Below are 16717 nucleotides of genomic sequence, written 5' to 3' on the forward strand. Positions count from 1 at the left end.
ATGTGAGGCTTCAAAGAAAACAATCTATTCAGTTTAGCAAGGAGAAGTGATTGGAGTACCATGTATAGTTACTTACCCATGAAAATGGGATGGGTGTGCAGTTCTGTAGACAAAGGCATAGCAAGTTCTGATGTCTCGAAGTTGAAGTTAGACAAATTCAACCTTGAAAGAAGCAATTTCCTAGCAGCAAGGATAATTAAACATTGGAAGAAATTTGTAGGTGGAGTAAGGCACTTGCCATTACTTGGGGTCTTTAAGACAAGATGTGTTGTCTTTCAAACTCACTTTGATCCGGCTGCTGGGAAAAACTCTATGGGTTGTATATATGAGTCAGATTAATGGGTCACAGTGGGCCCTTCTGTCTGAAGTCTGACTATGTGGGGGGGAAAGCGGTTCTCCCTAAATACAAAGTAAAAGAGTGAAGTGACACTTGTTGAGAACACCACACACCACAGCTCAGGCTAGCAGGGGTTTACCTATTCTTGTCACTAGTGTAACTAACAGTGTGTAGCAGTGGTGAAGTAGATGCTGGTATCTGGCAGTTACAGTAAGGGCAATAGGGAGTTCCAAACTGGGCAGGCATAAGGCGAATCTTTCCAAGGACACAATGAAAATCATCGAATCACTGTTGTAACTTTTAAGCACTATAGTTCAGGTCCTGGATCTGTGATCCTCAACTAGCAAGAGAGCACAGGGAATAGGAAGAACAGAGCAAGTGGGGAATGAGGCTCCTGCAAAATCAGTGGCCTCGTGCATGCAGTAAGCTTTGCATCCATGACTACATCCATGAGTACGTATCAGGATTGCTGCTGCAAGGCTTAAGAGGCACAAGGGGGTATATTTTCAGGACTGGAGTTTGATAGAGGATCAGCAGTTTAACCAGCATTACAGAAGCTGGCCAGTAAGGGTGAGAGGTCTCCTAACCCGTTTTCTGAATTTGATGTAAGGGACATGTCTTGGTTTACAGAAGCGATGTTTTCCAGTGAAGAAAAAGCATATTTGAGTGCTGGCCAAAGGAGGAGGTAGAACAGAATGATCGGAAGCAGGCAGTAAGAACAAACAGGCGTATGAAGGTATTGTAAACATAGGTGAAGACAGTCACGTTTTGTTTGGGCAGCCCTTTCTCAGTCACGCTTGTGGATTCAGCCTCATTTGTAGTTTGGGAGCTCGGAGAACTTCAGTGTGGGTAGGACTAAGTGTCCCCCAGGTGCCTCCCGGCTGCAGCTCTGCAGAGATCTGCCGTGTGCAGGAGCTCAGGTAATTGTGGTTGGAGGGTGAAGGTCCTCCTCATCAATTTTAGGAGGGTCTTGTTTCATTCCTGTCAGGCAACACCCTCTCTACTGTAAGCGTTACCGAATGAATGGCAAAGTCCAGCCTAAAATCCAGTCTGATAATCATGCTGAGTTACGAACAGAGTACGCACCTCCTGCTAGTGGGAGCGAACAACTTTGCCCAAGCCAAGGCATGCTCAAGACCAAGGTGCGCTGGAGACACTAGAATGAAGTCTAAACCTGCCATTTTGTGCAGGAGCCGCAGCCCAGAACCGTGCATAGGCTCCGGAGATTGCCCACGCAGAGAAACGCATAACACGGAGCCGGCTCCACCAAGCAACAGAAAATCAGGTAGCCTGAAGGGAGCCCGGGCAGCGAACAGCAGGACGCACACAAGGGAGAGCCCCGATTTTACAGTCAATGTGGCTAAGGGGACTGACACAGCAGATAAGTGTCCCAGCTACAAGGGAGCAGGCCAGCTCCTTAGTTCTTTGGTTTTACCAACAAACAGGAAATTAAATCCCCGAGCAAACAAAAATCTCTGTGAGCAGGCCTGGAAGAAAGGTGGCGGAGTGGTGGCACGAATGCTGTGCTGCAGCAGCCCCTCATCGAGTCAGGCGAGAAGGCAGGCAGGGGGAAAAGAAACCCCGTCCCCAAAGCGGGCAGCCCCGCTCGTCGTGGGGCGGCGGCCTGCCACCGGTGGGGAGGCGCGGCCCTGCCCACGCACCGCCCGGGGCCGAGGGTGTCCCTGCTCCCCCGGCGGGCCGGGCACTGCCCCGGCTCTCCCCGCCCCGCCCCAGGCCGTGGGGCCGGCGGGACTGGCTCCGGGGAGCGGGCAGGAGCACGGGCAGGCCCGCTGCTGCCACGCGTGCCCGTGGCAGGGCAGGGGGCACGAGCGGGCCCAGCCGGCAGCGGTTTCTGAGGCTATGCGTGCGTGGACGGGGACGGGAGCGGACCCTGCAGCTAGGGCTGTGTGTGCGCGACCGGGTGCGAGGGAGCCTCCGTGCCCGGGGGTGGTGCGCGTGGACCAGCGGGCAGCCCCCGGCTGGGGTTTGCGTGTGGGGACAGGGGTGGGAGCGACGCCCCCCACCTCCCCCAGTCTGGGCGGCGGTCGTACGTACGGCGACCCTGCGCTGGGGGCGCGTCCGTGAGGAAAGGGGGCGTCAGCCGACCCCCACGCTGGGGGTACTCACGTGCGCGAGGACAGCGGACACGAGCGGACCCCACCCCGCACTGGCGAGGCCGGGGGGTGGGGGGTGGGGGGGGCGGCCCGCGGCCGGGGCAGGAGCGGCGCCATGGCGCGCGGGGCCCAACGGCCGCTCCCGGGGCGCCGGCCGCCGCCCGCCCCGCGCCGCGCCAGTGCGGGAGAGACCCTCCCCCGCCCGGGCACCGGGGCTTTCCCGGGCCACGTGTGCGGGGCGGCCCCGGGAGGCCGGGAGCGGCGCGGGCAGCGCCGCCCTCCGCGCGGCCCCGCTCGGCGCGGAGCTCGGCTCCCCGCCCCGCGGCTGGCGGCGGACGGGCCGGCGGCGCCCGCTCTCCTCCCCTTTAAGGGGGTGGGGGCCGGGGCCGGGCCCGGCCGGACCCCCGCGCCGCCCCCGCTACCTGCGGGCGGGGGCGCGCGGGGGCGGGCGCTGGGGAAAGTTTGTCTCTGTGGTTGGCTGCGCCGCGCGGCGCGGCCGGTCGGGGCGGGCGGGCGTCTCCGTGTGCTCGCAGGGCAGCGGGAGGCGAGCGGCCGGCTGAGGAGCGCGCTGCCGCCGGTCCCCGGGCGAGGCGAGCGTGTGCGCCGGCGGTCCCCTTCGCAGAGGCAGAGGTACCCGCGCAGCCCTGCCAGCATGGGGCACCGCGGGGAGAGGGCGTCCTGCCTGCCTCTCCTCCTCCTGCTGCTCGGTGAGCCCGCGGGGTGCGCGACCGGGGGCAGCGGGGAGTGCGCCGGGGAGGCCGGGCCGGGCGGGGCGGTGCTGGGCTGGGCTGGGCCCGGCCACCTCGCCCGCAGGTAACGAGGGAGGGCCGGGCCCGTGGGCGCGGGCCCCTCGGCGGGAAGGAACCGCTCGCCGTGCCGTGCCCGCCTCGGGCGCGGCGGAGCCCGGCCGGGGCGCTGCCCTCCGAGGGGCGGCGGGGGGCCGGGCAGCGCCGCCTGCCCGCCGGGCTGTGCCGTCCCCCGGCTGGCCGGCCCGTCGCCGCCTTCGCTCTCTCCCGGCCCGCCCGGGCGCGTTAGCGGCCGGCGCAGCCCTAAGGGCTCCGCAGACCGCCCCCTCCCCCCCGGCCCCCGCTGCTCCCTCCAAGGGCCGGGACGCGGACTGCTGCCGGGCGTCTCCCCGAAACTTTAAGGGGCATCCTCAGAGTAGAGATGGGGCGTGTGTGTGTGGGGGTGCTGCTTGGCGTGGCTCCCCGGTGAGAGGGGTTTCCACAGGCGGCTGGGGTAACGCGACGGTGTAGCCGTACTTGCTGGTACACGACCTGGTGTATGGGCTGTGGCCGCCCTAAGGTAAAGGGCAGTGCCGTTTCGCCTCGCAGAGCGTGAGGTGGCTCGTTTTGGGGCCGAGGGGGTGATCCTTCTCCTGCCTGTTCCACGAGGGAGACTGCAGGAGGGGTCCCCGCGCCCTGCATGCCGGCAGCAGAAACCCGGGTTCTCCGGGCACGCCGGTGTTGTGGGGGAAGTGGTACTTCTGCGCCCTCCCCTCCTGCATCTCGGGGTTTGCCGTCTCAGTCGTGAAGTTCTTCTGCTAAGAGAGAACGAATAATTGCATTGGTGATCTTTTTTTGCCGTGTTCACGTAATTGCATAGCTGTCGTTAGCTTCACATGTGGCGTTGTTCCTTACCAGGGTCAATGCCAGGCAGGCAGCATGCAAAAATAAAGAGGGTAGCAAGAACTACGCAAAAAGGGTGGGTGGTGGGTTTTGGTTTTTTTCGCCCCCCCCCCCCCCTTTTTTTTTTCTTCAACACTGGACTTGTGGCATTGTTGCTAACAGTGTAACGGAAGTAGCAGTGAGTTTAACTAGAGAACAAGAGGATTGTTCAGGTAAGATAGTTATGCGTAGTATTAAGCAGTTCTGTGTCAGCTCTCTGCAGCCAGAAGTACTTCAGGTGCTGGTGAGCAAGCATGTCCCACAAATTACTACATGCAGTTCTTGATTCAGAATAGTTGGCTAACTGCAGGTAGTAAGTGGGAGCCTTTTCCAGGTTTGGGGTGGAAGGAGAGAGTAACTAAAATGTGCCCCAACCCCATGCTGCAAGACTTTTTTTAAACAAAACTCTATTTGCTGACTTAGTTTGTGCTTGTACTTTTGACATTGCTATGACTAATTCTTTTTTTGAAGTCTGCCAGAGCACTTTCCTCATGGTTTGGCTTTTCAGTCTTTCATAGCCAGGTCTGCGGAGCAGATAGTTACAGTTGAAAAGTCATCTTCCTAAACCCAGGCTTGTCCCAGTCTCTTTCCTGAGGCTGCTTACAGGGAGTGAGGCAATCCGGGCAGAGGGGTGTCTACAAGTCAAGATCCTACCACGCAAAAGTGTCCGCTGTGCTTTCTCTTACTTGCAGCTGAGGTTAGTCATCTCATTTATCTTTCCAATATAGGCATTCTGCCAGCTGGGGAAACAGTGAAGAATTGGAGAGAACACCTTTAGTGTTTTTGTTTAGAAACAGAAAGGGAATAAAATTTTTCAAGAGAATGGTTTAGTAGGACAAGCGGAAAATCAGGACTCTCAGATACTCAAGGTCATGTAGCAAAACATTAAAAGCTGTTAAGGATGACGTGCAACAGGAAAGTTGTTTCCTCCTTAATTCCAGATGAAATAATTAGAAGAACTAAAAATGTGCATTTACAGATATCCGGCCACTGTTTGTGATGGCGTTTGTCTGGATGTTCTGAGTTGCCTTTTGGGGATTTTTTTTTTTTATTGGAATGGTGCTGTTAAAATTGAAAGTGCTTTTGTGTGCAGGAAAAAACCCCCAACCTTTGAACTTTTCAGTCTTACTTGTGTTGTGTGTTTGTGGCTATCTTCTGATACCATTACTTGGTAGCTTCTATGAGATACTTAAAATGTTAAGAGGTTGGGAGGGTGGTGTTCCTCTAACCCTGGACGGGGAAAGTATGCTTCTGTGAATATGTGTTTTCTACCAATTCTTTAATAGAGAGACAGGTTTGGGCTTTTTGTTAACTGATGTGCTGCAAATGTTGAGTTCTTGTATGAGGGAGGTGGAGGGAAGGAGTTGAAGCATAGAAGAGTTCATCCCTTGTGTGTACTTAGACTTGTTTTGTTCAGATCTTTACAAAATAATCCAGCAAAAGGATGTAAATGGCTTAAGTATTTGGCTGTGACAAATAAGAATGTTTTCTCATCCTTTCTCCTGGATCCAGTACATTTATAATCTGTTTGGTAAGGAGATCATGGATCCTGAAATTAAGGCTTGATCTAGTCTCTCTTCTCTTCCCTCCTCTGGTGTGGTTAGATCCTGAGAAGATCCTGAGAAGGGCAGCATGAGGGCATTTTGCACTGCCATTGCCTGTTTTTTGTGCTATTTCATTCTGCAGTCAATCTGCCTAATCAACCTGTGAAATGCTCTGGAAAACACAACATCCCTCCTAGGATGAGACATCCAAAAACCAAAACAGGTATCTGGTGGTTACTAGGGTTCAGACTGTAAACAGTAAGCCTTGTAGCTCCTGGATTCCCCCCACCTCCCCTGGTTGTTGTTTGAGATTCAAAGTAAGAATTTCAGTGTATCTAAAAAAAGGTGGTTTTTGTTTAAGTGCTATGGGGCTTGAGGAGAGCAGGCACTCAGTAGATCCTAGGGGAAAACCATTGATGATGGGTTTCCCAGAGATGGTGTTTTTCTTACTACCATTTAGACCTGTGTGACATTCACTGTCTGCTATGATGAAAGTCAGTTCCAGCATGCCAGATCCCCAGGAGCCTTGTGTATACATGAATAGAGTTGTTTCCTACAACTCGTATCTGAAATTCTTTATTGTGTGGTGGTGGTTTTTTTTTCCTTTTCCTCAGAAGCTACAACAATTAGTCATTTGAATCAAGGTTCAATTCAAGCTCTGCAATAGAAAGCTTTTGGTAATTAGTTTAAGTTATTGTGATTGTGAACTTCAAGGAAAAGCGTGCTTTAATCTTTCCCTGCATTTGCAGCTAAAGTGAAGGCATTAGAAAATGGGAGAGCCTCAAGGTTTAGGACAGGGAGACTACGTAAGGATGATTGTCCATGGTGTGTTCAAGGTGTGCTAGAGAGGAGTCTGCTACCTGTTCCCCTTGGTGGTGCCTGCTCACCTGCCCGTGAGCCCAGGACCGGTGCTGGTGGCCTTTGCCTGCCTGCCTGCTGGAAGGTGGCAGGCTCAGATAGATCCTCGCGGGTACTCGGAGAAGGAGCTGACAGCTAGGCCTGCCTATCTCTGTTGTAGCTTTAGAGGTGGTTAAAAAGGCTCCCAAAGGGGAAATACTGACAAGCCTGCCCTGGTCTTAGCATCTGCAAACTGCTAAGACAGTAGAAGCACGTAGCGAGTGTTAGAACTGGGTTGGTGAGGCACTGAAGGGCAGGTGGTGTTGCTGAGGAGGAAGTGCTTTCTGTGTCGTTTTGCCATGCTGATGTATTTTCTTAGCATGTAGGCTGTGGGAAGGTGTGGGAATCAAAGGGCAAGCAGCGTAGCGAGTGTTTTTTCCTTTACATCCTGAGTTCTTTTGGGTTGGCAAATGATAGCTTAGTCACCTTTTCTGGCTGTCTTGTGTCTTTGTAGGTTCCTGTCCAGGCTCCTTTTTAGGGAGTCTGGGTGTTTTTTTCTGAAATTCTTCGACCTTGTTCCCCAGGTTTCTCGATTGCTACATTTCAACATAGCAACAGCTTGCTCTCTTTAGGTAGCCTCTGTTGTATTTGGCTCTAATCCCTGAACTGAGGTATAAACCTGCCTGAACAAGATTTGAAGTAAGCAGTAGGGGTCATTTAAAAATGCAGCCACATGCTTGATTAGAGGGGAATGTTCTTAAGCAATAACATATACCCATCCCTCTAGCTTTATAAACAAACATCAGGGACATTTGAGATTTCAGCTTTCACGTCTAATAAATTCATGGGTTGATTTGTTTTGTGTGGTTGTTTTTTGTTCTTGGGTTGATTTTTTTTTTTTCCTTCTTTTTCCCCTAGTCTCCATAGTCGTCCTCAAACACTTACCTGCAAAACAGACCTGTATATTTTTAGTAGGGAATTAGTTACATATCTCAATAAGATACTTTTAGAAAGTGAACATTTCAATTGTCTGTTTTTAGATGCCTTTCACTGATTTTTGTGTGGAGTTCTGTGTTTTAGAAGGAAGGGAAATGGACACATTATCTGAAAATATGGATTTTTTCTGATTATGTATAAAAATCAATCACTTGAAAGTTAAATTGGAAAGAGCTCAAAAACATTACTAACATGAGCTGAGTCAAAGTAGGGTTATGTCAGTGTCTATCAAGGTCTCTAGTAGTTTTGAAAGAAAGATATTAGGTGGAGTATAAACTAAGAATCTCTATCATAATGCAAACAAAAATATCTTTCCAATACTTTGCTTTTGACTTCTATTGGAGATGTTGCAGTTACTTCCCAGGCCCCTGCTAGATGTCCTGCTTAGAAGATCTGCAGTAGTAAGTGATAAAGCCTGTTCTCTAGAGACCTGTAAGGTGAAATTGTCTAGGGATGCCAGTCTTTCAATTTCTGTCCCATAATTTGAATAATAAGCAGTTTCCTGCATGACCCTACTTCCTAACCTGAACAAGGTACCCCAAAACTGGGTTGAACAAGACAGGGAGAGACTGTAATGTAAAGCAGTTTTTGTCTGGGTTATTAGTATCTCCTGCCCTAAAGAAGGAATGAGCTTCTATGAGCAGTGAGATGCTAAGTTCTCCAATTGTCCAGCTTTTTGTCAGTTGATTCTTTAGAAAACCTTAAATTGTAGTTTTCTTCCAAGGCTTGAATACTTGCTGAGAAGGGATTTAAAAATAATGAGATAAACTTTTAATACACCTTATGCATTAGCTTTTCCAAGGGGCAAAGGTATAAAATCAGTTTCAGACCAAACTGCTTTTGGGATAGGATGATCTGAAAAATAGCCGCTCAGATGCCAAAAGCCTTGAATAATGTCTTTCCAGGTCATCATCAGATCTAAAATAAGAAGCAAGACAGAAGTTATGGAGCTTAAACGAGTTTCTTTGGGTTTTGAGTTTCATATCAGAAACTGGCTTATTCATTTACATGTAAGCTTTCATAACTGTAAAGCATAACTGAATTCTTCTAACTGAAGTCTGAGACAGAAAAAAGGATGGTCTTTTTCTTCTTTTTTTTTTTCTTGTGGAGTTGGAAGAGGTTTCAAAGCTGGGTTTCTGGTGGAAACCATTATCAACTTTAACTATGGCATTCTGAATTAGTTTAAAGTGAGGTAGATAGAAGGTAGAACCAGAGTTGCTTAAATGCCTTAGAGTCTTGTAAAGTTATAAAGCAGTATGGTAATGCTGGTAGGTTTGAGTCGATGTAATTGCCATGGGGACTGCTTGAAAGTTGTGGTAAAACGTTGCAGTCGGTGCTTCTTTTTCTGGATGACGCAAGTTGCAGGGAAAGTCTTATATGACAGGGTGTGAAGACGCAGCCTGGAGACCAATACCTTTTGTATGCAGCAATGGCAAAATACTGATGCAGAAACATGAAGAATTGCTGAAGCAAGCTAAAAGTGTTTGACTTGTGATAATCTCTATGGCCAGATGGAATTTGCATGGATGCTCTAAAGGATCTGAACTGTTAGCTGAGCTATGGGAAGAACAGGTAAGCGAGTAAGACACAGGATTTCCTTTAAAAAAAGATCTGAGGATGGTTTTTGGAATTAATTGACTTGTGAACTTCAGGAATGAGAACTAATTAAAGACTGGAGCTCCCAGGCAAGCTGTCACAGCTGCTGATAGGCAGGGCTGCCAGCAATGCCTTTAGTATATCTGCCTGATACTTTTTGTTAGTAGGGCCATCTCTTAAATTGTTTATTTTTCTGCAAGACTTTAGGCATTCATGCTGAAACTTTCTGGGCTGGGTGTCTGCCACAGGTTGACCTTTTTTTTCTAGAAAATGCACCCCCACTAAAGCACCCCCCCACCCCCACCAAAACTCCAATATTTCCAACTGTTGCGCTTGGGGAGGGAGCAGGGAGAAGCAGCTTTTTTAAATTTTTAGTTCTTGTATGTTCTGGCCTATTCTCACTCCTCACTCTTGAACAAATAATAATCTCAGCTGCTAAGCTGAGAAGTTCTAGCACCTCCGTGCCTTAGAGCAAGAGCTGGAAATTTGGCTGGAGACTTAACTTTGCATCAAGAATGTGGCTTTTGCTGTTCTTATGAAAAATGTCCAAATTTGGCCACATTATAAGACTTGGAAAAGCATCTGTTTGTAAATGCTTGGTAGGGAATCATTCTCAGGTCCCTAGAGAAAGCACTCTGTCATTGCTTTTAAGGTGTTAAAGGTTTACAGCTGGAATTGGGGGTGGAGAAGTGGAAGCCTCCTTTTTATTCCAGTTTCAGACTTCTGTAAATGTATTGTGAAGTCCTTTTTTTTTTTTTTTTTTTTTCTCTCCTTTCCTTTTTGTTTTTTCTCTCTTCCCCCTTCTGCCAAACTGGCCAATGCTCCCCCTTCTGCCAAACTGGCCAATGCTGGAGCAAAGTTCTGGTATGTGTGGATCACTGATCAGATCTACTGTGAGAGTCTGCTGCTTGTAGCAAACAAAGTATATATATCATCTTTCTTATAGGTGGCTTTTAAAAAAAAAATCAATGTAAGCTTTATGTGTGGTTTTTAAATTTTATTCTCTGCCTTCAGTTCTTCTCTCAGGCTTTCTCCTAGGTGTCCCCCACTGTCCTTTACTTCATGCTGGCTGTAAAACAGCTCCTGCTGCTATAGTTGCTCTCCAAAAAAACCCAACAAACCAACCCCCCCAAAAAACCCCAACAACTTACGCCACTCTTTCTGTTTAACAGGCTTGATTAGTCTGGACTTGCCTTTCTGCTGACTTTTTTAAAGATGTGGTTTAGCTATGCTGCTTGGTGCTTTGCTTCATGACTGCAATTTGCATGCTTTCGCGCTTTTTGAGTCGCTCTTTTCTTGCCATATCGGTAGCCATTAAAAAGAGTTTGGTGGAACCATTGGTTAGCAAGAGTCCAGTTCTGACAAAAGCTAGCTCTGCTTAGGTTTGCCAGTCTTAAAAAGAATAATTGCCAGTGTACAGGACTTTGTTTCCCTGCATGTTCCACTGTTAGCTCCAACTGCAGAGATTTAGCATCGTGTTTGAGTCAGTCTTTGATGCAATGTGGCTGTGGGGAATCTTTGAGCAGGCTGTAACAGCATTGTTCTCCTACACGGATTAAAATGGTTGTTGCAAGAGAGGCATCCACAGGGACCTCTGCCAGCTTCTTATTGATGTGTTCAGTTTCATCTATTGACACACTACCCTTCATTATTACATAGTGAATCCTGTGGCAGTGGAATTTGCTATTAAATCTGCCCTGCAAAAGAGAATTGGCAGGAGCTGCTTTAAGAGCAGCGTGACCCCAGCGTTTGCAAAGAATAGCTTGTAAATACAAAACAGATGCTGAACTAATAGATGCTTCCTAAATTTTCAGAGTACCAAACATAATTTTTTTGAGAAAAATTCAGAATTCACATAATTTGTGAATAATAATTTTGAGTTTCAATACCCTTTTTTCCAGATATGTATGTCTAATCAGTACATGTATTCATTTGTGCTTGAATACAGCAAGTAATACCGAGGTGAAAATAGGCAATTATTTGTTAATGAAAACTGTTAGAGTAAGCAGCGAGGTGTTAGTCTTTTTGTCTGTGCTCTAATCCTCTTCCCAGTGTTAAAGGGTGGGAGAGGTGATGCATCTGCCTTTGCTTTTTGCCATTGCCACAAACTATTTTGTGCTTTCAGAGCACCACCCGTATTATTTACCCAGATGTTACAACGTCCACCATCTCCCAAAAGAAGCGTTATGTTCTTTAGAAGCCCAGTGACATACTGTGTATTGGGAGGTGGTGTCCGTGGGTGGAATTTATGTCTATGTAAAGAGCCTTTATGTTGTGTGTAGAGTGTGCTTGTTCATATTCAGTTCATACAGAGATTTAAATTAATGCAGAGTAATAAGTCTATTGCATCAACCTTGCTTCCCTTTGATCTCAGGGTTTGGTTCTAGACAAGGCATGCTGTACCTCTTGGCTTAGAGAGCTTAAGTGCTTGAAACAGGCTTCATCAGTGAGAAAATAAAGAGCATGACAGCTTATCGGAGACAAAATCACTCTGTGATTGTCTGGAGGTGGGAGGTAGCAAGGTAAGCCTGGATTTTTCATGTCTATCACAAAGCAGGGTTGAATGGACACTAAAGCTATTGACTAAGCCCTGGTTGCTGGCAACTGTATTGATAGGTACCTGTCAATAATTGCAAAGCTGCTGACATACCTAGGTTTGTGGGTTGGTTTGTTTATTAAAAAAAAAAAGTTGAGAAAATAGCATGTATAGCCAGGAGTCAATTGGCACAGAAGTGTGGCTGATGCTAGAAATTAGAGGTGGGGGAAGGAAGGTGAGGAGAGAGTACTGGAGCAGGACACACTTCCCAGAGAGAAAGGGAGGTAGGGGAATAGCTTGTTCAAAATGGAAGAATGAGTTAAAGGTGTGTCTGCATGAGATGGTGGTGTTGGAGCAGTTATCACCAAAAAACAGCCTTGGTAAAACCCACAAGTTTCTCAAAGCTTTGCAAGCAAGTCTTGAAATACCCCAGTTTTCTAAGCAGTTGTCTGCTCATCACTGGCAGGTAAATGGAATAGCTAATTGTAGACTCCTGCAGTTTTATACAAGGACTGAAGTGTGGTGCATGTGGCTGCAGGGTATGCTGTGGCATCTGAATTGATACTGGTGTTTGCCTTTTGAGTCTGAAAGGGAGGGATGAGGAGGAAGTTACAGTACTGTGAATAGAGTTACTGGGTGGGGATGTCCTTCCAAAATAGGTGAAGCACAAATGAGACTTCAGATGGTACCCTTGTTCCCACTCATGACCTGAGGGTACAGGGAGTGTGCCTGTTCCAGACTTTGCCTCATAAACCTATAAGGATTAATGGAGATAGGCCAAAGCTACTTAGAAAGGAGCTGTTAAAGGTGATTTTAAGTATTTCTCACTGACTCTCCTCTTGGTGTGAGTGGTCAGCTATTGGTTTGTATGGGTACAGAGAGATTTTTTTCCCCTGTCTGAAGCTGTAGAAAGACACTCTTCTTCATGCGTCTGGGCAGAGGCTGGTAACCTACAGATGGATGCAGGACAGATGCACTGGGCACTTGCGTACCCAGATTGTGAGGTGGGTCCTTTCCTTGCTTTAACAATTCCTACCCAGAATAAGAAACTAGTGTCCTTACAGTAATTTCACAGAACATGCATATGCCATCAAAATAACTTGCTGGCTTCTCTTTCTTCTCTATTTTCTTCTTTTGTTGCGCTTCTGGTATTGGTGCATTGGGATGAGAACTTGCTTTGCATATGTGGGTTTGGCCAAAGGCCAGCTTGAATACTGTTTTCACATGAGTGACAGTCTGGGGTCAGCAGCAATCCTCCAGTGTTGCCTTGTTGCTGTAGGATCTTGCCTGCAGTCCAAAGTGGGACTTTGGTCAAGTGACTGTGATAAGTACATAGACATTTCTTGGAATTAAAGTCCTGCAACTAAGGTTTCCACCTCAGAGGATGCTGCTAACATAAGACATCCTGTGCCTGCCACTAGGGTTGAAACAGTGTGTTCAGAAAAGCTGTTTGCCTGGGAGATGATCAGTCAAGGAGGTACAGGGTGAGCTTGAAGAAGTGCAGGCTGTGCATGGGAGTGGGAATATGTTTGGAGTTTTTGGCAGGGAGGAGGCAAGGGCTATGCTGCATATTCTGTGAATGGCATAGTGATGGAGAGCACTTCATGCTGATGATTTTTTTTCATCTTGGCCTGGTGGTGTAAGGTCTTTTTTTACTTTGGGTGCACAGGTGGGGGGGTAAAAGGAAAAAAATGGTGCCTGGGGTACTTGGGTGTGAGGAGAGGGGGCTGTGGGCTCACAGGCGATCTAGCAGTGACACATGCTGGACCTCCTTTGGACCCTTTCATTAGGACCTGTGTGCATTAAAAGTATTGAAGGCCTGTTGAGAAGACTGATTGTAGATTAGGTATTCTTTCATCCTACCTCCCTGCTTAGGTGTAAAACTCTCATGGTGACAGGGTTAACGTGACGGACAGCTTTGGACTTGAAGCATTGTGCTGATTGTCAGAGGACAAAGATACCTGATATAAGAGCCCATGTTGTAAATTGGTGGTGGAGGACATCTAGTCTCAGTGAGTTTGGTAACGTGAAGCTAGAGCTTTCTGCTTTTGAGTGTGTGGGTATGAATCCAGCCTTGTGTCCACCTTTTGCTGGGCCTGTGTAAAATGAATTACTGGTCTTGCTTCAATTGAGTGAATGTAACATCTGCTTGCCTGAGCGAAATAGCAGCAGGTACTGGGTGGCATTCTAGTCAACAAGGTCACTCCCTGAACAAGGCTGAGTGAGCTCGGTACCCAGTTTCTGGTACAAAACAGCCAGCTGTGTGTGGGCTGTGGGTGACAAATGCACACGGAGGCTGTTGAGGGGACAGCCTTGTTTACCCTGTTCTTGACCACTTTGTGTGGGTGAGCAAAGGACTTTGGCCTTCAAGGTTATTTGAGTGCTTCTCAGTACTATTTAACATTACCACTTCCCTCTGCACCTCCCCATCAATTGTTGTTTTTACACGCATTATAAATTTGAAAGGCTTGTGAATTGATGATAGCTTTCAATACACACAGCCAAGGAGATTTTTAACTTGTGGTAATTAAAGCCCTATCTTTAAGACCTCCGTGTAGTCCTGGACGTGTGCCACTAGATTATGACAGGAAATATCCTGATGATTGTTCCTGTCCGTGTAGCAAGACCCCTAAATTCCTCACAGGCAATTGCATGTATCCACTCTTGTAATTTGATATAAAATTTGCTCCCAAGTGTTATTTAGCCTGTTTAAAACAGATCTCTAGTATTTCCTCAGTGGCAGTAGTATGTTTGGGTAAGTCATGCTGGGTTTGGACACTTACTCGCTAAAGATGTGCAAAATGGAGCAACTATGGCTACCTGTGTTCTTGTTCTGCTGTGGCATTCTTTGGAGATGGAAGGTTCATACATTGAGTGTAGCTGGGATGGTTGGTGCGAGCTTGTGGGGATTTGTGGCTCTGCTTCAGTAGCCTCTGCCGCAGGAGCCTAGAGACTCTCCTAGCTGGCCTGCACGTACTGAGGCGTTTCTCCTTTTTCTTCAGAAAGATGGCATGCCTGCTTTGTATCGAAATAGATGAAGGGCAGTGAATATCTGCTGGGAAACTTGAATAGCACTAATTTAGACACAATTCTGCTTATCTGGTCGTCTATGTTGTTGGCATTTTTAGGAGAGAGCGGAATCTTTCTCTTGGTCTCTTTCAGAACATCTGTTTCTGTGCATGAAGTCATCTTTTGCCTGCCTTTTTTCTTCCATTTGAATCCACTTCTACCTAAACAGTCTTCTGTACAGTGTCAGAAGTACGAATGCCGGCAAGGATTTTGTCAGGTCATCTTGGGTGTTTTGTTCTGCAGGAAAGTCACTATGGGTAGAAGCACTGGAGTGCATACTCCTGATAGGGCCGAACGGTGAGAGGCCATGGGACTTGAGCTGAGCTGCGTTTGAGCTCGTTGATGCAGGATGATAGCAAAAGTATAACTGTGTGTGTGAAACTTTCCGGAGGTTCCTCACTGCATCTGTCTCAGAAGAAGGACCTGTATGCCATGTCTTCTGACTGTATCAGCTGGCCTAATGAAAGATCTTTAAAGATTATTGCCTGAGACCACTGTGGCTACATAAATGCTACTACTAATTTATACAGGTATTCTGTGACTTGAAGTTATAGTTCTGATGATGATTTCTGCCACATGCATGCTGAGTTATGCATTGCATGGAGGCTCCTGTCACAAGTCCCAAGTAATAATAAAACTGGAGTTTAAAACCAAGTAAGCTCTAAAATGAAATATTTGGCAGAACATTCTTTGAATTTATGGTAATAGTCATATAGGAATTCCACTGTCCATTTCTGGATTCCCCCCACACCCCCAGCATCATCTAACTCTCAGATTGTTGTACAAATTTTTTTTTTATATTGAGATAGAAACTAACTGGAATAAGTTAGTGTTTTCTTTCCCTGTCCTTTGACATTTCTGGCATTTAAGGGTAAATCGGGAGAAACATTTAACTGAGTGACACCCAGGCTTAGCAGGAACTTGTGAAGTTGGGCTGAGGAAGTCTGTCCTTTTTTTCTTCCCTTTTACAGGCAGAAGTTAAGGAGCCTCATTTTAAACTTTTCCTGCAGGATGTTTCTTGTAACTCTAGTACTGTCTCATGGTCTTGATTTGGCTTTGATGTCTGCAATTCAACATTCAACTGTTGCACATTTCCATAAAAATACATAAATGCTGAAACAGTCCACGATAGTAATGCCAAATTTGTTATTCGCTTCCAGTGTTGACATTCAAGGATGCAGCTTTTACCTCTGCTGTTGTTTCAGGCTCTCTGCAGATAATATACAGCCTTGGCTTACAATACATCTGTGTGGGGTTTACTCAAAGTTTGGACTAAATGGTGTATAAATATATATCCTTGCTCTAGAAAATAGGGTTCTGATTATAATGTCAGTTGAGTTCTGCTGCTTAACAGAATTGTTTCAATGATAACCAGTTGACTGACCATGCCTGTGACTCTTCCCTAGCAGTCAGCTATGTACGTACCCTTTCTTAAAGCACTTATCAGCTAGGAATAAAAAGTGTTTTTGATGATTTACAGCACCATGCCCAAGAGCTTTCTTTTTCCAGAGATTTTGTAATCTGAATAATGTGATGTGAGTACAGCTTTATTAAAATTGTAAACTCCCATAATGATTAGAAGGGAAGAATACATCCGCCAGGCAGATTAATGAAGATGGTTCTTTTCATCAGTAGAGAGGTTTTTTCAATAGGATCTCAGAGAATTCTGGGAGATCTCACTGATTTTACTGAGCAACTGTAGGTGATGGACATGTGAATTTCTTGCACTGAACTGCTAACAGATGAATGTACAAGTAGTGTGAACGGGGCAGGCAAAAATACAAATACCTTAAAACTGCCCAGGGAAGATAATTACTCTAGTGTTAAACTGATTGGTGGGTTTTTTTTGGTTTTTTTTTTTTTTTTTTTTGAAAACCAGTTCTCTTTGGCAGAGGATCTCCTTTTACCATAACGGCAAAGAGTGCTTCTTTTCAATCTAGGGGTAGACTGGACTTCTGTATTTCCTAGCAAACTTCCTAGCAATTGCTTGTCCAAGGCTTCCTTATCCCTTGTGAAAGGGA

General features: G+C 47.0%; 1 protein-coding gene across 2 annotated transcripts in view; it reads left to right on the forward strand.

Annotated features, from left to right (window-relative positions):
- The first annotated feature begins 2990 nt into the window (after positions 1 to 2990).
- The window catches only part of PTGFRN (prostaglandin F2 receptor inhibitor), a 71428-nt gene continuing 57701 nt past the window's right edge, over positions 2991 to 16717 (forward strand). Inside the window, exon 1 of one of the 2 annotated variants that reach the window (XM_049824529.1) lies at positions 2991 to 3158. In XM_049824529.1, the coding sequence (XP_049680486.1) occupies positions 3104 to 3158 (55 nt within the window). In that variant the 5' untranslated portion in view covers positions 2991 to 3103. Of the gene's footprint in view, positions 3159 to 8977; positions 9068 to 16717 lie in introns of those variants that run through there. The other variant, XM_049824530.1, reaches the window with a different exon arrangement.

The sequence above is a fragment of the Accipiter gentilis genome, chromosome 21 (assembly GCF_929443795.1).
Source record: "Accipiter gentilis chromosome 21, bAccGen1.1, whole genome shotgun sequence".
Lineage (NCBI taxonomy): Eukaryota > Metazoa > Chordata > Aves > Accipitriformes > Accipitridae > Astur > Astur gentilis.